At 34.7% G+C, this 24,438-nt stretch overlaps 1 protein-coding gene across 1 annotated transcript; it reads right to left on the bottom strand.

Annotated features, from left to right (window-relative positions):
• Positions 1-1,882: 1,882 nt before the first annotated feature.
• On the bottom strand, positions 1,883-24,199 carry LOC110456083. The gene is made up of 7 exons (XM_021506621.1): positions 23,672-24,199; positions 9,834-9,958; positions 7,000-7,319; positions 5,825-5,878; positions 5,115-5,253; positions 3,315-3,430; positions 1,883-2,118 (listed from the first exon to the last, which is right to left on the bottom strand). Exons 1-7 carry the CDS (start codon positions 23,755-23,757, stop codon positions 2,032-2,034), a joined length of 927 nt encoding a protein of 308 aa, XP_021362296.1. The 5' UTR covers positions 23,758-24,199; the 3' UTR covers positions 1,883-2,031.
• Positions 24,200-24,438: the final 239 nt, after the last annotated feature.

Genomic DNA, 24,438 nt, shown 5'->3' with positions numbered 1-24,438 from the left:
ACAGCAAGCTTCCATTGTCTGGGGAAAGATCCAGTCTCCAAAGAAGAACGAAAGATTAAAGATAGCGGATAAGCATCTGTATTAGCGGTGTTCTTTAACATATTATGACTAATTGTATCATTTCCTACAGCTTTACCAATTTTTAAAGTTTTGAGTATGTCAATAATGTTTTTTATATTTAAGGGTATGTCTGAGATTTTCGAGTCTGTTCTGGATTCTATAACAGGTACGTCAGTGTCACTATCATCGATAGTAGAAATAGAAGCAAAGTAGTCATTAAGTATGTTAGTCTTTATGTCATCATCCATTTCTGTTTCCAAAACTTTCTGGGATTTGTATCACTGAAATTGTCTAAAGACCGTTAATGTCCGCGTAAAATAAAAATAAAAGTCCTTTTTTTAAGATTGTTAACGCTATTTCGCTGTTTCATAAAGTTGTTCAGATTATGTTGGGTGCGATTGGATTTATATTTATGGAGAAGTCTCTTTTCCTAATTTCACGTCTCATGTCAGAGTTAAACCAAGGTTTGTCATTAGGTCTGATTGTGACCACGTTTGAAACGAATACACTCATCAGCTATTTCAAAATATCTAGATGTAAAGGTGTCACACATGTCGTCCGGGAAATGGATTCTCAAAAATAGATCAGTCCAGCTGTTAAAACGTTCGTTATCTGCGTCTTTATAATTTCTAACAATTTTAGTCCCTATATTTAGTTCTACAGATGTCGCTTCCTGGTCCGAAATTTCACGGTCTATCTCTATTATGTCGGCTATTGTAAAAGTACAAGTGTCTGATAGAAGAATGGGGTCAAGAAGTGTGCAGCGCGTGCGTCCAATTCGGGTCGGTCTGTCGATAACGTTCGTCAGGTGGAAAAAGTTCATTATTTCAACGAGTGAGTGATTATTATCTACTGTAAGAAGGTCAACATCAATATCACCAACTATAACAACAAACGGTGTCTCATTCATGACTGTTTCTGCAGAAAGTCAGAAAAAATCCCAGAAAGGTTGTACACAGTTGGGAGGTCTATATACTGTGCATAAAAGAAATTTCTTGATTGGAAACTGGATCTCTACCCATATAACTTCACCTACCTGGAATTCCAGGTCAGTTCGACGACGTGTGCATATGAGGCTGGAAGTGTAAACATTTATCCCCCCACCCGGTGTTTCACGGACTTTCCGGTACATATCATAACCATCTAGGAGTACGTCATCGTCTGCTATGGCTATTTCAAGATGGGTCTCCGTAATACAGACAACATCAAAGTCCGACGCTACCTGTTCTGGGTAAGATAACTTATTTCTAAGACTGCGAATATTAAGGTGGAAAATAGAATAGTCTTTGTGGAGATCATCAGGTCCTAGATTTTGATGTACATCATTACTATTTAAGAGAAGGAGTTGGAGAATAAACAGAAAGTTCGAATTATCAATAATGCTAGATAAGATCAAATGTATAGCATATACCAGTTTTGTAAGAGCATATGTTATACCGAGCATGCATCCACCTAGTAATTTACGGAGATTAATATAGAAAATATAGTATTTTTAGATAGACCAATGTGTGTACGAAGGTAGAAACAGCCGTAATATTCATATGATGTGTTCTTGCCAATTTCCTACTTCACATTTTACATAACTACATATACTACAGGACTAAGTTGAACTCACAAAACCGTTATGTTATATGCTCTTCAATAAAAGTAAGATCACGTTTAAAATCACTGAATATAGACCAACACAACCAAGACTTTACTATGCTCATTTGGGTTTTTTTCCGCATTCCTGTCCTTGGCTTTTGTATTTCGTAATACTCATTTATGAAGCTTCATATCTTAATTGATACAACCTAAAATCTCCAATAAGATTTTTCCCTCGCTGAAATTCTATGTTCTTAGTACATATGTACGTACGTCAAAATATAATCTCCATAAAAACACGCGAATTTCGAATCCTCACTGGAACTTGATATGCTATTCCTCAATACATTGCAATACAAGCTGATTTATCTATTTGATAAATGTCTGCTACTCCTTTACACTTTCATCTAAATCCGGACAAGCTTTACCTTCTTCTATCAGTCTCAGGTGTTCTTGTAGCCTTTCAAGTTCTGCCTAATAACATAGAAAAATAAGAATAAATGAAATTCTCCTTTGACAATTTTAGTTGAAATTTGTGTAAGAGTTATTTCCCTTGAATAAAATCATTGGGTTATCACGTTTTACGCTCTTTTTTGACGTTTTTGTCAATGATATTTTAAGAATAGACAAATTCGTCTGTTTTTAAATTACAATTGCGATTTCATTTGATTTGACTCCCCGAATTTGTACGTGTAAGCTACAGTACATGACCAGGACTACCCTTGTCATTAAACCTTCCAGAAGCTAATAGATTGTCCCTGAAATTTTGGAAAGTAAAAACATAAGTTAAGCAGACGTGTCCTTTAAAACTCGGGAGTCACAACTGCTTATCAAACTCTATTGGCAATTCTGATGAGGTAAGATATCAATAAACCTTTTGTAATATGGTTAATCATATGTAGATTTAGAAGAATACTACATTTTCTCAGATATCTGGTTAGGGAAATATTAAAATACGTATAATGATTAACTCTGGTGCCAACTATGTCATGATGCTTTTTATTCATTTTTTCTGTTATACAAAATTTGGTTTATTATCTGTTATTGGAATTTCAAAAAGACTTAATTCATGTAAAATTAAACAGTATATTTCTTCTGTAGTCGAAGATTGTTTCTTAGCATGTTCAGCTTTACAGTGGTATAAGAAATATAATGATATTCCTGGTACCGGCAAAACTCAACATATAATCAGCGGTCATATTCGGAGCGTCCATATTTATGTTAAAATGTAAGTTACAATGTACAGGTACATGTAATAACCTTTCGGCAGGCTTTCCATATCCTTATTTCTTACACCAATACTCATCCTCTAAGATGAAGGTGGACGCATCATTACTGCAAATACACATAACGCTTGGGGCGTTTTATATCCAACTGATTGATAACCAACACAATTGTTGTTGATCGACAAATATAGCCGTGATAAACCTTTACCAAGTGGCGTCTCGGTGAAGGATTTATGTTTTAGAAATAGTCGTTCGTAGTTTGCTTTGCATTGTCAGTCCGCAATGGGTTGTTGCATAGGGTTTGACGTCCTATCAACAGCTAGGGTCGTTCAAGGACGTGCCCAAAATGGGGATTTGAAAGACATGAACAGACATACATCATTTACATTCATCACGTATTAAGTTGTTGCGTTTCCAGTTTCAAATGATAAATTATTTGTTTACCTCTAAGGAAGAAACTTGGTTTTTGAGTTTTTCTACTTCCTCTTCTGCTCTGCTACGTGCTACTTTCTGTTCTTCAATTTTCTTATCTGCGTCCATTTTGACCGAAATTATTACTCCTTAAAATAAAAATAAAACATCAATAACAATTAAACAACCGTTTTACTGTTGAATCACGAGTGACAAATTAAACTTGATATTTGTCACAACAATCGTGAAATAAGTTGTTTAAAATCATATCAATCACTCGTGTTGGCCTGTTCGATAGAGGTATGGGGTCTTAATGTGGGAAGAACACAGAGTCCCCGGAGAAAAACTACGTTGTCGGACAGGCTGCACGGCACCTTTTTACGTCCTACTGGGGAATGAAACCATGGCTGTCTAAATGAAAGACGAGTGCGCTACGTACTACGCCACCCGACTGCATACTCATTGTACCTTCTGACCAACCACGAGTTATGCTGTTACAAAATGTTTCGATTGTATATCTATTGTAACATAATTTGTATATCTTTTCCGGGCAGGGATGGTATCTACATATTGGCAATGACAATAGACATTATACACTTTTAGATATATCCAAAATATTTGTTCTAAGTTATTACGTATAGTCAGGGATATGCTTACTAGCGATAAACGACAAAAAGGATGACATATGTGTAGGTTCTCCTAACTAGATTTATGTGTTAAACATCCGTTTTATTTTTAATAAATTAAAATGATATCACAGGAGCATGAACGATTGATAAAACATATTACAACACGTATTTCTTTTCGAACTAGGGTATCTAGAACACTACTTAGGCACGACCAGTTTAAAGACATTATCTTTGTCCGAGACAAATGTGCCTTATATTTCTGATAATAATGTAAGTTCTTCCAATAAATATTTATTTCAATTGCATTTTGAGGAAAAGTGGCACACACAAATTTTTTTTTAATATTCAATGAATTAAGATGTCTTAATGAGCGACATAATGTTGAATTTAAACACTGACTACTTTCGTTGCAATGAAAAATATTGTAAAAAAACTTAATACTTTTTGTTCGTGATGATACGGGTGATTCGAAGTAGATGCAGAACATGGCGGTTCCCCAACTATCGGTGGGTTGTTTCAGTGCGTATCTAACTCGACCCAATAACAATGTTAAACGAGGTTAACTGAGCGTATTTTACAATTTATAACTATCGAAAGATAGATAAACATGAAAATAGATCAATTTTGGGACTTTTCCTCCATAACGTTCACATTATATCGTAAAATATGTGTTCCTTGTAAATGCATGATTTCTGTCTCTAAACGGGAAAACTGATGCAATCAATCACAAATCAAAATTGAAGATGATGGCGCAAAGCTTTCTTAGGTGACGTCACAATTCAAAGATTGACTAACGATGACATTTCCAGGTTGTTATCCATAAGTGGTTAATCAAAAAGAAAAAAAATCCAGCTCCAAACAGATTTTCCAAATCGTCAGGGGTGAAGAATGCTAAAGTAGTTAGTGGATAAATCCTATATATATTATATGCATTAACGTGTGTGAATACGGTAACTCCTATTATCTCAGCGTATCTTCCTTTTTAAAATAATTGTTTTAGTAAAACTTCGATATAATGCCATTCGTTTGGTTTGCCATCTCGCGTATTTCCTTTATTTTCCACGGTCCCTTTTTCTCTTTTCTTAAGAATTTCATGATATGTGTCCCTCAATTTATTGCCAACCACTTTCATTTTGTTCTGGACAAATAGTGGCAGTACAACGAAATTGTATTGTATATCTGATGATTATTTAGAGTAGATTACCATTGATGATCCTGGTGATTCTCCACAGCCGCAGTATTACCATGAGGCCAGCAGCATCCTTTGCTGCATCAGTAACGTTTACAAATATGAATATAATATCCAAAGTGAAGGAAACCAAAACAACTATGGCGTCAAACACCTGCAAAACAAAAACCACAATTAACTTAATAATAATAGTAATAATAATTCGAAGTTCGTATATACCGCTTTATCACAACCTAGTTCGTAGGTCGTCTTAAAGCAGTTTACTAAGCAATTTATAAGCTGTGGTGATAGGGCCTTCGCAACCAGCCAATATCGTTCTCAATTCCCTGGGAGACATACAGCCGGTGCTGCCATTTCGGCGCTCAAGGCTAGCATTCAGCAATTCTAGCACTGCCCAACCCTGTACTCATTTACAGCTGAGTAGACTGGAACAAGCGGAGTAACGTATCTTGGCGAAAGATACAACACGGTGCCGTGACGTGACTCAAACCCACAACCCTTCGGTCACGAGCCCGGCGTCCTACCACTAGACGTCCGTGCCTTAATGGGCTCTCAATCATGTTGATGAAATTCTAGATCAAATGTAAGTTATGTGTAGTTGCAAAATGGTTTAAATCAGATATATTTCACGACAAACCTACAGCATTCATTAGCAATATTGAGAATAATGTGACTGATGCAAGGAACAAATGGAAAGTATATCCTCGTAAGTTCAGCTTTCCTACCTCTGCCTTATGCTTTAGTAGATGTGTTCCCTCAGCATATATTTTGGCTACCACCTGCAGGAAGAAAATGGAAGTTAACACAATACCACAGCGTAAACACTTATGAATAAAATCGAAACTGAATTTTGATCCGATAATATGAAACGGAATGATCGTAAACACAAGGTCATAATTGCAAAAATCTGCATTTGAAACTAGCTAAGTTGGAAGGGTACACATTTTACTGCACAATACGAGGTACACTCAAAAATCTTTTCCAATTATCTAGGGGTTAGGACATGATGCATACGTCTATTATCATGCAGATTACTTAAATGCAGTATTTATTTCCCCTTCTACTATATCCGCTACCAACTCTAGGTTGAATTCAAGTACGGTCACATCCTCATAGCGAGAATCGGAATATTTATATATTAATATTGATAGATAATAAAACTATGTTAACATTTTATTGTATACGTTGTATTTTTAACTGATTGCCTGAATTATTTGCTAATATGATTTGGTTTGAAATGCACCCCTACACATTTATTGATGTATATTGTTAATGTCCTTCCGATTCAAGGTTAAATTGAGACACTACATAAACACTATACTACCAAAAACTATGTAACCGTTATGCCCCTTTGTATTCACATCTTTATAAAAACGATTCGGAATAACTTACACATCTTTCAATGATACAGAATGCCACCATTATACGTGTATATAGGGATTAAAGTAATGATGAACTTTGAGCTGACCATAATCTCAGCCTTCTATCACAAATAACTTCTCTATTTTAATTATCCTTCTATTCTGAAGTCCTTTAAGATTCTGAAGAATTTACCAGCTGTAATAAAGTTGGAAGCTAAAAGAAAATATTGCACTCTGAAAAAGTATTACGGCTTACTTAAATATTTCTACTTATTGGGTTGGTGGTACAGATAGTTTTCATAAATTTATCATACAATCGTAATAATCCCCCATGATAAAAAAAAAATTGAAAAATATGGTACGTTCTAAATTGTTGGATGGACAAAATTTTTAATTTTCAGATTCGGACAAGAAGAGTGACGTTTTGCAATATGTTAGAAATAATGGCTTTCGTGTTAAATTGCATACGATTGGTAAGTATAAAGATAGTTTTATATGTAAAATGAGAAGTTAATTTTCAATATATGCCAGATACGTACCTCGACGACAAATATTGAGAGTATCGTAAGACTAGCATAATGAAGGATGTGTTCAGCAAGTTCCTTGTTGGTATGGTGATGAGCGTGCGCTGATGACGTATGATTATGACTGATATACGTCACATTATGTTCTGTTTCTACATGGTTGTCCTGACTAACTACCGCTCCGTGAGACCTATGGTCTGATTCCAGATGAGTAACAGAGTGGTCCGCTCCTATAGGGTGAGACGTGGTCATCAGTTCTGTATACTGTCCCACGGTGTGATTCAGACTGCTGTTTAGCATGGAAGTGTGCGAGCTACTGACATCGTTCTCGGGAACTGCAAAAAAGGACATATATATATATATATATTAACTACAATACTAAAATGAATACGATGTAATTGTATAATATTTAAGACACTGTGTAGCGAATATATGAACTTACATTGTAGCATGTCTAAATAATTTATATGCCGGTTTAGAATGTCTGATAAAATGATTAATGAACTAATAAATTGGTAAGATCGGTACAAATTGGTCATACATTGTCAATCGATATGTCTGTTTGTTTTGGGTTTAACGTCCTTGCAACAGTAAAGGCCAAACGAAGACAGGTGCTCTAAGAACCGCCCACGAAAGAAGGAGATCCAAGGTATTGCAATGGTACAGCAGATCAACTTTGGTCGCTTCATTGTCTAAGCAGACCACACCGAAAAAATCCCCGATTCTGCAGGTTGGCCCCACATTAGTCTGCTGTTACATGTATGCCATGAATTGGCGTAAAGCAGGCTTTTTCTTTCCACGAACTTGCACGAAGTTAAGCCGATGAAAATAAGAAAAGAAATATATGATTTTAATCGGATCATAATTATGCTTGTAATTGATATTCATCATTCTTATTTTGGTATACAAATCAAAGATCAAACAATATAACGTATTATATTATACATGTAATAGGATACCATTATAGCATATGTGATTTACTACCTCAAACCGAATCTCTGTCAAGCACTTTCATTTCACAAACTGATTTTTGTCTGTGTTAAAATAGAAACAAAATATAGTGACGAGAGTGTTAGGTCTGACCTGTTCTATAGTTCCTTGGTGAGGAGAGTGTTAGGTCTGACCTGTTCTATAGTTCCTTGGTGACGAGAGTGTTAGGTCTGACATGTTCCATAGTTCCTTGACAACCAAGAATATATTTAGCATAAATCGTTGCCCGGTCTTTCACTGGGGCTACCTATGTTACACGTAGGACATGATCTGCCTGATGACCATTATTGATATAGTATATCGCATACCATGCATCATCGGATGACAAAAGGAGATTTTACTGATGAGGTAAGAAACCAGAATACCACACCGATAGTTTATTCTCAGCTTACTTTAATTGCGGCCTTACAATGAGTCGAAGGGAAAACTGATCCAAAAGGAACGGAAAATCTATTAAGATTATACAAACACACGTAATTCCTTACTCATGTGAAGTATAAAAGGGGCATTTTCTTTATGAGATGCACGCGATATTGAGTCGAGTTATTACGTGCCTTAGTCATTTTCTTAAGATGAAATAGGACACTTTACACGTTTGTTATACAATTAAATAAAAATGAGGATTCTGATTTGTCTGTTTTTAAACAGATGTTTCATTCAACCACATAATAGGGTATATATTCTGCTTTATGCCATTGCGTTCCAGGAACACCACTAAGATAAATTGATTTCGAGGAATTTCCGAAAATGAAGAATTTACAGATATAATGAAAAACAGCAATTTTACGTTGTAAATACTATTTCATGTTGTCGATCATAATATTATTTCTATGTAGATGACCTCACGAACAGGCCTGCAATCCTCTACCAGGAAACATTTGAGCGACAAAATCACGTTGCATCGCCAATGTTGTGATAACATTGACCTTCTGTTTTGAATCGCCAACGCATTTAGTTTTGTCAGCAAAAGCTACCATTACTGCGCTATCCATAATAAAAATGAATAAATGCCATTGATTTTACAAGGCATTACGCATACAACATAACCATTACAAAAAATAGATATAAATCTACTTCCCTAAAACAATTACTGTCACTGAAGACATGTAAATATGTTTTCCTGAAGCAGTATGGAATCCTATCAGTGCAAATTTGCAGAACTCGAGAACATCAGTGGCAACAAGTATATCTCTGTACAATTTGTATACCAGACTCAGTTTTTTATGCACTTTTTCAGACATGCTAGGAGGTACAAGCTTGGAAAGATAATTAGGAGTGAGACGATGAAACATTTTAAAAATTGTGTCAATTTATGTTTTTTCCTTCTTTCACTTAACATAAGTTTTCCCATCCGGTTTCTATATACAACTATATGCCAACTATTATACCAAGAAGAAGAAGAAGCAAATTTGGTGATTGTAAGTTAAAGTATTTTAAGGATAGAGACATAAATCGACCTACTCTTGCACGGTAAAGTTCAGTACATATAAAAATTATGTAATGCCGGGACAGAACATAGAAAAAGGCCGTGCAAGAATATTGTCAAACATACAAGCAACCACGTATTCAATCCATTACCAACCGGGAAAAACAACACGACATTCAACAAAATAAGAAATATATACAAATAACAGTAGTTCATCATATAAGGTGCAAGTTATTGGTACTTAGTACGCGATTAATGAGATTTTCGTGCAAAAAGGATTTATAATGGAATAATGAAGATTTTGTGTTTTCTTCAATCGTGAATTGAATAATTGCTTTCTTTTCGGCATTTTTACACATCGCATGACACAACTGGGGTATCATTGTCCATGCGGGTACACGGTACACATCATTTTCAGAACAAGAACTCTTACTATGTATCATTTCAAGGTCGATGAGGAACTCGAGGATGACGATGACACTGTCGAGAACCACCAATGATATTATACCATATTGAATAAGGTTACTCTTCATCATTTCTGACAACCTCTCGCGAGAACTGAAATTGAAAAATATACAGAATAACAATACTATTAAGACATATTACATAACACATATATATAATAATATAATAACACTGCTTAGCATCTCTTAAGACAAACAACACAGAAATACCAAAATGTGAAGAAAAAACCTCTTCGTAGTCAGCTGACTGTGAACGTAGAATTGTTAGAAAAGATTGAGGTAAGTGGCTGATAGAGGAGTGTGTAGGATTCTTTACTTTAAGTTCAGGTGGATACATGCAATCGACGTCGGCAATAACTGTCTTGTTTATTAAAAACAGCGTACCATCTGTATCTTTGAATCAAAATTGAAGGACTTGGCATAGTCTTTGTGACACGTCCTGAAAAGCTCATCTTTGAACATAGCCTCATTTGAAAACAACAAAAAATCGGCCAATATAATGACAATCTGTTCCTTTTGAATGCATAGATTGCTGAAAAATCTTGCCGCCGAAATAAGTAAAGGCATTGTCAACACAGAACTATTATTATTCTCCCGATTACATCTTCCGCATATTTATCTTGATCTTGTTATGTTTTTCACAAAAATATGCTCCAAAATAGTTCATAGCTCTATATTTAGATCGCTGTTTGCTATTTTTTTTTTTTTTTTTTTTTTGTCGAAAAATAAATATCTCATATAAGAAGGGAACACAGGAAGTCTTTGATATTAGTTTGTGGTATGGTGATACAGTACTTACAGTGGAAGAAATAAGTTCTCTGACAGAGAATAGTTTTCAGATTTGTTCAAGGATGTTCAAAATTGATCAAAGATCTTCTGAGTTCTTCAAATTTAAATACAAAACTAATAAATTCAGCTTTCATGAAACATGATCTCGATATTGAAACTAAGACGAAAACATGTTTACTAGCTGCATGTCGACCAGAGAAGTCAAAACAATGTGGCAAGAAATGTAAACCAAAATCAGAAACCGATTATTGTTCTGGGAACTCATTGATGTTCCTATAAATTGAAAATTCCCTAAACCGTATCTCACGGATCACCTCATGAGTCGCGTGCGAGCTAATTATTTCCTACGCTTGTGGTTTTAAAACCTAAACGTCAACAAGAAGCACATTTTCCCCTTTTTTCGGGTTTATTAAATTGTAATTGCAAATCACTTTTCTGAAACAAATAAATAAAAAAAGGTAATGCATGTTTCTTTTAGATATGATTTCTATATTAATATAGCATAATTTAAGAATAATAGTAGTACAGGGTCTGAAACGCACACTTCTGGGAGGGCCGATATGGCAACTGGGATGGAACTTCCGATTCCAAACCCTTGGATACCAAAATGTACATGTACGATAATGTGCTTGCGTATCCTACACCTCATAATAAAGATAAGATAAAATAAAAATGAAAAAAGAAGGAAAGAAATGTGTATTTTCAGGGTTCTCCCCAGATTTTTTTTAAGCCGATATGTTTCATTTGCAACGAACATTCAAGACGGACACGCTAATATAATANTTGTAGAACACACACCATTAAAGAACTAGCCAAGGGAGAGTATTCTCCATTATCTGATAGATTGCCTCCCTTGTCCAATTGACCTTTCAACTTCTTAAAAAAACACGATTATATAACAAATCAGGCTTTGTCAGCGGTCTTACCCTTTTAATGTTGTACAAGACAAGTTATTGACGTGGACATGAACATAACACATTTGGGCCGGCTTGGTTTCGAATTGTGTGAATTACTAACACAGGCGGTATGTGGGATAATTAAGAGCTTCACGCGGTTTCGTAATCTCATGTAATGTGACATTAATGACTTTGTGTGTTAGGTCAGTGACATATCCAATATCATCACATACATACAAATATGTACTTTAAAAGCGCCAGTGTCGTGACTCATAGTCACCGAGTCGTGGCGTGTTATTTAAGACAGGCGTGAATCACTCCAATAGTTCGTCCAAGGCACTGGTAGGACTAGACAACGAAACGTCTTTCATGAAAACGCACAATTTCCTCCCTCACATTCTTCTTCGAACTGATGCCGAAAGGGCTTTTATTTGTAAGCTGTATAGACCTAAGGTGTATGAGCTCTCGTTGAAGCACTTAAAAGTTCCACAGGTTGTTAATTTAAATGGGTATACAAAATTAACAACGATTTCTTTTACCAACATTTAAATGCAACCCCTTAACATTAAAATGAAGTATTAACGACCAGAAGATCATATTTGAAATACAATACATTTTACGAGTAAATATTACTTAGCAGGTGAACATTAAAAGTTATTAAATTAAATGTAACATTCGAAAACATTTATTTTTACTTTCAACGTGTTTAATAATTTTAAACAAAATAACGTTGCTGTTACAATTCTGTGTGTTGGTTGTCAATGTTTTTTTATTATTATGACGCCATTGTGATATACATTTAACATTCGTCAAATATTTAGATCCTAGACATCAAAGAGAATGAGACTTTAAAAAATATATATATACCCAAAATGGTACAATGTACATTTTAACTTTGCCCCTACTGAAAACCAAATTGACATTTGACACAAGCCATTAAGGTTAAACACCTCATGAGGTCGATGTCACGGTTGACCTTAATTTTCTATATTGATGCTGACGCTCGCCAGTTCTCCGAACTTCTCGTGGTGGTATGGTACACAATGTTATGATGGCTATAAGCACCGAAGGGAAGTAAGTTCTCTCCGTCAAGATGTTTCTCCGGTGGTGAGACCTTGACTTGGCGATATTAAAGGACGCCATTTGGTAATTATATTACTGATTATGAATCTCTAAGTAAACAAGATCACGCAGCAAAAGAGGTCAGCTTTCGGAATTTCCTTTCCATTTCTGTATAAGTGTTTATCAAAAACATAGAGCTATCTTGCACTATTTAGTCTACTTTGGTTTAATTGACGCCTTGAGCGCCAAACATGCACCACTTTAGACAATAACGATCACCACGAGACTAAATGCGACCTGGTACACGGATGAGCTATACCTGTAGGAAGAATAAAAACATCACCGGAAGTCCAATGTCATTACTAGTCTGTTTCACCTTGCAGCATGTCAATATTCAATGACTCTTTGACACCTATATTACAGAATTTGAAACGCCAAAGTAAATAAGCATACTTGTATTGATGTTTATATAGGGCAAAATTTATCTCGAAAGTATAATAAAGACAAATATATATTATAATTTCAGTTCAATTTTAAATCATTAATATTCGCACAACTATATTTACAAAAAGAAGGTGGAACAAACATGTGCATATATAACATTATAAGGATTGAGTAGGATATTATAACTGATATACAACTCAAGAGTGTTTTATTTTTTATCACATGATGTTCTGCGTTATCCAGTGAATTTACCCATTTCATATTTGTTTGCTTATTAACCCATGTAATATGACCTATCAGCCCTGTGATTGGCTGTATGTTTCAATTGTGACTTCACGCCTACGACAAGTACATGACGTCACAGACGTACACACTGGAGTCAAAATGGCGGCTTCTTACATTTCAAGGTGGCATGAATACTGTTGTTTTACACGAATAAATGACACAAATCTTGATTACATGTATGTGATAAACAGGATCTTATACTCATTTTCATTTCATATGAAATTTATGAAGCTCGTCACAAATTGTTTATTTTAGCTCGCCCGATTCTCGCTAAATTGAGATGTCTTATCATTCTTAATATCTTTTTCTATGTTATGATTCCTCCTACCACCAGGGAATGCATACTTCTAAGCAAGCTGTACGATAAGCGGGACGGTTTCGATTTTCTAATCGTTATCTTTCCCGTGCTTGATAGTAACATTCCTGCATCCTCTAAGAATCGGTATTCGGCTTGCGTCGAATAACTTAACTCCCGTAACTATTGATGACTAATGCTGACAAACAAACTTAAAACACAGGGTGTCCAAAGATACAGGTTGACAAAGACTATAAACAAGGTTTATGGCCATCATGAAATCAGAGGGAAATATGATATTTTTTTGTGTGGTATAAAGGTCAATGTTTTAATTATTTCATTAGTGTGCCTTGTGGTTTTGTTGTCACCTATCGAAGTATCAATGATTCACTTGACTGGTGTCGTTTATATTGCAGAAGACGACTTCCTTACCGGAACACCTGGTCTTATTCTCATTGTAATGTTAATGGTCTCCATGTAAATATTTCTTTTGTTAATTTGTTGCCATAGTTGAACATTTCTTTGTTTGTTGGATGATTTCGATTACACGTCGCTATTCTCTTGATTTTTTTTTCTTAATTAGGAAATAGTCTCTCCAATTCAAAACTATAGAAGGATGAGTATGATGCTTTTTCTAATCATTTTACATATTACTGTTATGTTGGTTTAAATTAATAGAAGTCTTATACCAATATAGCAGACATAATCGTTAGAACAGTTTTTCTTAAAATTGAGCTTCCCGATATTTTTACTCGTCTTCTATCTTTTCCTCTATCTTTTCCGTCAGCGTGCCTCTCGCTGTTCTTTGCTGCTGAGAAAACGTTATCAGTATTAATTTATTCATTAATGATTAACTTTAACGTAATTCTATGCATCGATTGTGTCATTTGCAAATAAGTTTATTCAAACTTGTCCTTTTTAGTTGAGAAACGTAACTTGCTGATGGGGATGTCTAATCCATTCATGCATACTAAACAAGTCCTGTTCTCCTGGTGAATTTCGGAATAACACGAGCACAAAATTAGATATCGAGAAGTCGAAAAGGGGGGGGGGGGTTGGGGGGGGGCAGATTTCATCAAAATAAAAGGAAATATATTTTTAAAAAATTAACGCAAAATTTGATGTGGTAAGGATTAATATGATCGTTTTCCCCAAACCGTAAGGGTGCGATAGAGAAGGGACGGCTATTTCTACCAAGGTAAGACAGACTAGAATCACCTCCTAGATAGTACACTTATCTTTGCAAACCTCTGGATGGGGAAACGGTCTCCCTTCTATCCCATTTTCCTTATTAACCAAAAGAATAAAAACCAAAGACAAATATGTTTACTGTGTAAATTAGGTTTGTTTATGTTAAAGTTTATTTAACAGTTTTATTAAAAAACGTAAATGCTCTAAAAGGTCAATTAGTATCATAAATAAATATACTTAACTTCACCATAAACTACACTGCGGTAGACAAATGTGTACCTTCCGGTTTATAAACACCAAGTTTATTCACCGAGGTAACGAGTGAGATACATTTTCAGACCGAAAGTACAGACATTTCTGTTCAGTAGGGAGAGACAGTGTATCATGTAATACATGTGTCACCGATCATGATATCATTAACGATAACAACAGAGCGAACAAGCATCGAATTTAAATTTCACAGTTGAAAATGAGGCCCAGACGACAACCGGTAAACGTCGTCAGTGGAGATTGAAGTCTTTCCTGAAGGAAAACCGAGTTAATTAATCAATTGATTGGCATAACACTTCAATCAAGAACATTCCTATGCTTAGACAACGCTTGTTGAAAATGGTGTGTCTATTCCATGATCTTTATTTCAGAATATTTATTGTTCAGATCTTAGATACAAAGGAATTGGGCAACAGGCAAAGCCTATGAGCGCCCTCACCTCACAGGTATAAACAGTTTACACACATCATATTAAATTGAAGTAATGATAAAACATGTATATTATGTACATGAATATTGATATTTGCATGTCATTATTAATTTGTTTTGGTAATTGTTGTACAAAAACTAGATTTTACAAAAAATGGCAATTGAAATTATGCTGGTGGACAGCACATAGTACAATTATGTACTGGTATCATTCCATACAGCAAAGTCATGTGCTAAACAAGTAAGTGTAATCTAGTTAAAGTGTCTTGTATCTTTAACGAATCTCTGAACCATCTCCAAGATACTTATATTCATATTGATATCGAGTCTTCGACATCCATAAAGAAAAGCCTGAGTATTTAATGGAATAATGTCATTAAGAGCAGAAATGGAGTTCAGAAGAATTTGCCTTTGATTAGTATACAGAGTACAGTGGTAGAAGAAGTGATCACAATCCTCAACAGGAGAACTACATAAGCAGGCAGGGGTATCAATTAGGTGAGATTCAAATAGATCTGAATTCAGGTTACTGGCACAGTTTTTAAGTTGACGTAAGGTGATAATAAATTTTCGATCATCATTTTATTTTAAAAAAATCAGTACATTGGGGTTGATAATCCATTTCATCTGAGTGTAAAAAATCTCTTTTTATAGATCCAATGGATGTCATTGTGGGATACAGGCAAGTTGGATTATTCCATTCAGACATCAGTTTCGGGAAAAAACTGGCATTATATAACAGAGTTCTTGGTAGAGGAATATCAAAAATTCTATTGTGGCGAAGATGATAATTGTCAGTATTATCATTAATGTACGGTTGAATTATATCATAGACATGAGAGGGACATTTCCTATTATATATTCTATACAAAGTAATATTTTGATGCAAATGTCTTCTTCTATTAAGTGTTATAAAACCAGATTCTCTATATAAGATAGCATGACTTGTTCCACGTCTTAACCCTGAAATAATACGTGCTGCTTCTAGTTGGATAGACTCCAAGACACTGCATTCATTCTGCGTGTAGTTTGCCCATATAATATTTGCATATTTTAGAATTGGACGTATAAATGTGATATATATAGTTTCGAGTGATTTTCTATCAATTTTGTATTTCAACATTCTAAGTATATTAATTATTTTATAAGCTTTTTCGTATATATAGTTTATGTGGTTAGACCAATTAGCCTTGCTGTTGAAAAACAAACCTAGGTGTTTATGATTAGAAACATTAATAATTGATGATTCATCAAAATATAGGTTAGGATGCAGTGTCTCAGAGTCAACCCGCCTCGAGAAGAGCAGGGCTACAGTTTTATCTGGATTAAAGATAATTCCCCATGTTCTAGCCCAGATTGAAATTTTCCTCAGATCATCATTTAATATATTAGCACATTCTTGCCTGTCTCCCTCAATGAGACCATATAAGGAGGTATCATCAGCAAATAGTTTGAAGTTTGAGGCCAATTCATCACCAATATCATTAATATATAGTAAAAACAAAAAAGGACCAAGGACTGAACCTTGGGGTACCCCTGCCTGTAATGTTTTCCAGTTAGACTTATACCCATCTATGACCACTCTCTGTTGCCTATCATGAAGGTATGATGTAAACCATTCTAACATATTATTACATATACCATATTTTTTTAGTTTATAAATTAGACCGTCATGCCAAACTCTGTCAAAGGCTTTGCTAATATCACAGAAAATCATTCTGGCCTCTTTGCCTTTGTCTAAATGTTTTACAATTTCATCGTATATAATTAATAGCTGATACACTGTGGAATCCTTAGGTAAAAAGCCTGACTGATTCTTAGAAATAATGTTATATCTTGAGAGGTAATTGAACATATACTTAAAAACATTTTTTTCAAATAGCTTGCTAAATATAGGGGTAACAGATATTGGTCTATAGTTGGATGGATCACTTTTATCTCCCTTGCCCTTATAAATTGGGGTAACATGAGCATTTTTCCATCTATTTGGTAGCTTTCCAGTAGAAAGAGATTTGTTGAATAAGAGATGGAGTGGTTTCACAAGAGATTGGGAAACCCCTTTTATGAATTTTGGAGGGATACTATCAGGGCCTGAAGGTTTATTAGTATTGAGTAGATCGAGCTGATCAAGAATGTCCTGTTCGGTTATGTCTATTGTTGAGAAGCTATGTCGGGGTCGGGGGCAATCAGGAGGTAAATCGTCAGCATTCTTTTCAGTTACGGAAATCGAAGTGAAATAATCGTTAAAAGATTCCGCCTTATCTATGGGGTGGATTTTCAGTTCGCCGTTGATAATCAATGGAGAGTCATTTTCGTTTTTGTTTTTGAGATTCATAACCGATTTTGCAATACGCCACCATTTTCCGGGGGGTATGGTTTTATCAATTAAAGAAGATTGAAGTTTAGATAAATATTTTTCTTTAGCTTCCCGGACTAAGGATATAACTTCATTCCGAATAGATCTAAATTTTGCCCAGGAAGATGGAGTATTATGTAGCTTAGCTTTGGAATGCTGGCGATTTCTTTGTCTAATTTTGAGTCTGATACCATTAGTCATCCAAATTTTANACATTTTTTTCAAATAGCTTGCTAAATATAGGGGTAACAGATATTGGTCTATAGTTGGATGGATCACTTTTATCTCCCTTGCCCTTATAAATTGGGGTAACATGAGCATTTTTCCATCTATTTGGTAGCTTTCCGGTAGAATTAGATTTGTTGAAGAGATGGAGTGGTTTCAAAAGAGATTGGGAAACCCCTTTTATGAATTTTGGAGGGATACTATCAGGGCCTGAAGGTTTATTAGTATTGAGTAGATCGAGCTGATCAAAAATGTCCTGTTCGGTTATGTCTATTGTTGAAATGTTATGTCGGGGTCGGTGGCAGTCAGGAGGTAAATCGTCAGCATTCTTTTTAGTTACGGAAATCGAAGTAAAATAATCGTTAAAAGATTCCGCCTTATCTATGGGGTGGATTTTCAGTTCGCCGCTGATAATCAATGGAGATTCATTTTCGTTTTTGTTTTTGAGATTCATAACCGATTTTGCAATACGCCCCCATTTCCCGGGGGTATGGTTTTATCAATTAAAGAAGATTGAAGTTTAGATAAATATTTTTCTTTAGCTTCCCCGACTAAGGATATAACTTCATTCCGAATAGATCTAAATTTTGCCCAAGAAGATGGAGTATTATGTAGCTTAGCTTTGGAATGCTGGCGATTTCTATGTCTAATTTTGAGTCTGATACCATTAGTCATCCAAATTTTATCATTAGGTCTTATAGTTACTGTTTTATGGGGCACGAATAGGTCGATAGCAGTTAGGTTTTATCAGTTAAAAGAGAGTTCATATTTTCAATATCACCTTGTAATAAAAGATTCCAGTCAATGGACTTAAGATACGCATTTGCCCCGTCAAAGTCAGTGCTTTTGAAGTATAATAAAGTCTTTTTATATGCATGTTTCTTTAAAGTTTTAAATTTCAGATCAGCGCTAACTGGACAGTGATCACTACAAGAGGGAGGATGTACTATTGTACATGTATTTTTAATAATGTTAACGTTGTTTGTTAGTATAGTGTCAAGTGATGTTGAGGTCTGGGAAGTAATCCTGGTAGGTTCAGTAACTGTTTTCTAACCCATATTTCAACAAAATTCTATGTAGATGTGAGTTTGGATTTAGATGTAACATGTCTTGAGATTTATATCACCTACCAGGACTACTTCCCTTTGCAGATCAATAATATTATTTAGGTTAATATCTAGCCTGTCCCAGTAGCCAACGAGATAGTAAGGGGTCTATATATACAGCCAAGAAGAATAGGTTTATTATGGGTAGTTACTTCAGTCCATATTAATTCAAGATCATCTGTCTCAAGGTCAGGTCTACGTTTAATATTAATATTATGTTTAGTATAAATCAGAACTCCGCAACCATAATTACCTCTATCCTTTCTAAAAATATTACCAAAGTTTTCCAAAGATACAGCACTATCAGGAATTGAATTATCCAGATGAGTTTCAGAGACGCAAAGTATATCGTATTCGGAAAATTCAGCATCAAGAATATGAGTTTTGTTCCTTAACGAACAAATATTGATATGACAAATAGAAATAAAATCTAGGTGGATGTGGGAGTTGGGTGGACCGGGGTTCGGGTGAATATCACCGCATATGGATAATATATATAATAAAATAAAAATGTAGTGCAAATTCAGAGAGAATAGATTCAGAGAGACACTAATGATACATAAACATTTATAAAGTAGTGAGTCATTCCCTGTCGTTACAGCACCAAGATAGTTTGTTTTATCCATTTTCAAAAGGAAACGAATATGTAGAAAATACACCCTGGTAGAGTAAGAGCAGAGAATGACACAGATAGGTTTTAAGTTCAGTCCTTGCTCCTTTTTTGTTTTTACTATATATTAATGATATTGGTGATGAATTGGCCTCAAACTTCAAACTATTTGCTGATGATACCTCCTTATATGGTCTCATTGAGGGAGACAGGCAAGAATGTGCTACATGTAATATATTAAATGATGATCTAAGGAAAATTTCAATCTGGGCTAGAAAATGGGGAATTATCTTTAATCCAGATAAAACTGTAGCCCTGCTCTTCTCGAGGCGGGTTGACTCTGAGACACTCCATCCTAACCTATATTTTGATGAATCATCAACTATTAATGTTTCTAATCATAAACACCTAGGTTTGTTTTTCAACAGCAAGGCTAATTGGTGTAACCACATTAACTATATATACGAAAAAGCTTATTCATGTGCATAATATACATGTTTTATCATTACTTCAATTCAATATGATGTGTGCAAACTGTTTATAACTGTAAGGAGATGGCGTTCATTGCCCAATACCTTTGTATCTAAGATCTCAACAATAAATATTCTGAAATGAAAATGATACCCAGAGCTACAGATAGAACATTTACTGTTCTAATGATACTCATAGCTACAGATAGAACCTTGGTAGGCTAATGTGTTGTTAGTTAGGAATATCAAAGGAAAAGACATTTTTAAGGACATAAAATTATTTTTGGCATTATGATAGTGTTGTAGATGTCTACACATGTAATAAGTGTCATTTTACCACCAATCAATATGTCAGGAAATGAAATTATTACCTCTGAAAAAAACCGAAATGATATAGATGTAGTTTCATGTGGTTTATTACATCTTCTATATATAGAACATAGCTTACTGCAATATGGAACACAGGCAAGGCCTGGATCGATATTGTAAAGTCAGACACTGAAACCAGCAAAAACGAGCTTACATCAACCAACATCGAGCTCACATAAAGATAAAGCTGCTTTTGTTTCTTTCAAATTTTCTTCAACATGCTTTTCAAACTAGAGTTGTATTTAATGCTTGAACAACAGAACAAGAAAGTGTAGAGTTTAATAGAAATACTAATTGTGTTATGAGTCAATACGTAACATCTCATGACATTGTCTTCATAATTTATGCATAACCTTTTCGAATTCAGTTAACATTCATATGAGGAAAATAAAGGGCCAGTTGCATGGATTAGATGTGAATATGTTAACTCGATCACTAAATTTTCATTGCTACATTTATAACCCTTCTTTCATATAAAATGCTATCTCATTTTGTTAGCACGAACGCTCTAACATTTCGTTACTGTTGAATATACCATTATCCTGTATGTGATATATATATATAAAAAAAAAAAAAAAGACAATTCAGAAGTGTCAAGAAACCGTTTTTGTAGCTGAAACTCGATAAACTAGTGCAAAATATAGGTAAAAGTACAGATTTACATGGAGACTCATTAATCAGTGCAACAAGATCAAGACCAGGTGTTCGAGAAGAGTAAACATTTTTGGCTTTGTCAGCGACACCTGCCACGTTTAAATAAAGGTCTTATCTAAGTAATTTACCTTCTTGAAGCCAGAACCGAGTTGGTGACAATGAGAAAGCAATGCACATGTTTAGTGTAATAAAACATTCACTTCATATCAAACAAGGAAAGGGCATGCTTTTGATATGTTCACGATAGCGACCATAAAACTAGCCTTACGTTTTTATCAGTTCTATCGCTAGAACCCTTGCTTTATAAGAAAGCTGTATTTCTTTTAAGTTCCCTCGATAGGCGAACATATTTTTACGCTTTAGCAAGTATGCTTAAAATTACGTTATCATTCCAGTTCTGTAGAGGTACATGTATTTACCTCATTCATAGAATTTGCCGTTGTTAAGTCATGTGAATAGAAACGTCGTGCTGATTGGACCACTTGTGACGCGTTGGATATACATTTCCAAATTAAATGCCAAAATTAATGTTTTGTATTCATTTTAAATCATTTGCATGAGAGGGTAGCGGTGGCGGATAGGTAAAGACGTCTGACCGTCTACGATCAGTAGCCGTCCGCCACTGAATCGTGGGTTACAGTTCTACGTCGTTCAGTCGTCAGGTACTGGCCGTGATGTTTGTATAGAAATAAATCAAACAATTTGTATGAAATTTTCGCTTATTTGGTCAATATCAAAACTTGGAAATAAGTCTTAATCCGTGTAGAAAAACTAATCACAAGACTTTTATTTCATTAGACATATAGATGTATTTTTATTAACTATATACAATGTATTATTGACATACATGTAAATATGCTGCTTTATATCTGGCAATAAAACATATAACCTGAAGCTAGGTCATCTCTGTGATGTTTAAACATTCAATAAAACTTAACAAAATCTTAACGCGTCATTGCAATTAACACCCGATTGCGTATAGGACAATAGCTAGGCTACATGACCAACACCAATGTTTCTGTGTGATCGATTTTATTCAAGTCGCCAAGGTGAATTCATCTCTGACATGACCCATTATTTTTATTGTGATAAATAGTTGCTAGACCCGACCTGATTTTTATTTAGATGCAACACTAGTCGTGTCCACAATGACATGCTCATGCAGACGTAAGAATGTAATTGATGACCACAATGATTGCAGTGAATGCAATAAATCAATTAGTAGTTGCAGGAAATGACCCTGCATATATAAGGTTGTTGCAGCTATAACGGGAGAAAATCACAGTGCATTGTAATTGGAACTAGCCTATGTCAAAGCCAGGAGCTATTATTCATGTTATTAAAATCACCTTCTTGTAAAGGTCATTGTTACTGGGACAAGGAACGCGACAACATTTGAAATAAAAAAGATTTTATTATACAACAATGGGAAAGTCCCGAAACCTTTAGACAATGCACAGATTACAGATAAATATTCTAACATGTTCATATGTACAAAATTTTAAATGAAATGACAAACAATTTTCGACATCTCTTTATAATCTTGAATTTGTCCTGACTCATTGGGCTATTAAAATAAGGGTTGGGTGTGCGGGAATGGCAATGATCAACACGAAAAAGAAATTAAATGAATAAAATTCATTGAAAGTTGATGACAACTTAGTAAGGAAAATATTTTTGAAACGATTGACAAAAAGTAATATCATTGTATCCATTTCGAAGATTTTTTTTTCATTTTTTTTTTCATAAATGAATGTTACTAGAATGGTAAATGAACAAAAGAGGTAGCTTAACGATGGTGTTTGTAATGGTTCATGGAGGAAGGAAATAATGAAAAGAAAATTAAACCCGTTGAACAATACAAAATATTTCTGGTCATCATGTGTAGAATATGGAACCTGGTGTCAATCTAGTGAGTTTTAGGAGAGGTGTTGTTGGTTTGAATTAAAAGAACAAAATATTCTAAGGTCATATTGTTATGTTCTTTATTGGAAACAGGGCCAGACAAGGGACAATAAAAGGTACATGATAATTTTATATCAAAATTAGAATTCAGTATAACATCTCAACAGGCATTTTAAAAATAATAACTCAAATTGCAATATAATGTCTAGAAACTTCGAGTTATAAACACGAAAACACGAAATAATTGTTTTTCTCTTTGGCCCTATTGCTCTTCTTAAGCTTAGATTAAAAAAAAATTGTAATCAGTGTGTTATACATGGCATTTTAAATTATTTTTTTACACATTTGTCGTATAAAAAACACACACAAATGACGAGAAATCAGAACAGAATATATATGATGTTATTGTGCATGATTAATCATTAAAAATGTATAAAAACAAGAAACGTACCTTTTTATTTCCGGTTCAGTACTTCCATGCTCAGCAGCCAGGGAAAGTTTTTCTAGAGATTCTTTGTCCTCCATTACTAGGGCCATCTTTCCTTACTAATTGACGTCACAATACGTTTAGATTTCGAACCTTGCAGAAAGTGACCGGACTAAATTCTCCAACTAGTAATATAAATATTGGAGTGCTAATCGATGTATTAGTATTCTGAGATTGTATTTTAGTGACGTGTTAAATCCAACATTATTCACAGGTAAAATTAATAGAGATACAATTATATTGATAAATTCTTTTTCATTAACTGCAGTATCGCTTATACATGTACCATTGTATGAGAGTTTGCTATCCACTGCAAATCACCGTCCTTCAAGCGAATAATCATAACATACAAATCTACCTTTTAGAAAATAACCACAGTATAATCACGTCCTTCAGCCGATAAAAGATAGTCCAAATAAGGGAACGTGCACGTTATCGGTTATCCCTTCAGCAATGTTGTCGCCAATATGCAGATTGCCTGAGCGCAAAGACCTGTCGCTGTAGATCGTTATTGTCGCTTGCTGACTCAGACTGCCAATATTTCTTCGTACGCTGCAAATCTTTTCCGGATACAAGCTAACAGCAAATGTCAAGATATTAGTAGAAAAATTTGGAGTCTACCTTCCAATAATGAGTTCGTATATGTGTTTGACAATCCAGGCAGAACAACAATTGACGCCATTTCACTCTGCTGCAATATGTTAACCCAACACACAAAAATATACTTATCA

The sequence above is a fragment of the Mizuhopecten yessoensis genome, unplaced genomic scaffold (genome assembly GCF_002113885.1).
Source record: "Mizuhopecten yessoensis strain PY_sf001 unplaced genomic scaffold, ASM211388v2 scaffold8507, whole genome shotgun sequence".
NCBI classification, from domain to species: Eukaryota; Metazoa; Mollusca; class Bivalvia; order Pectinida; family Pectinidae; genus Mizuhopecten; species Mizuhopecten yessoensis.
Note: the sequence above shows the minus strand (reverse complement) of the source record. Positions and strands in the feature narration are given on the sequence as shown.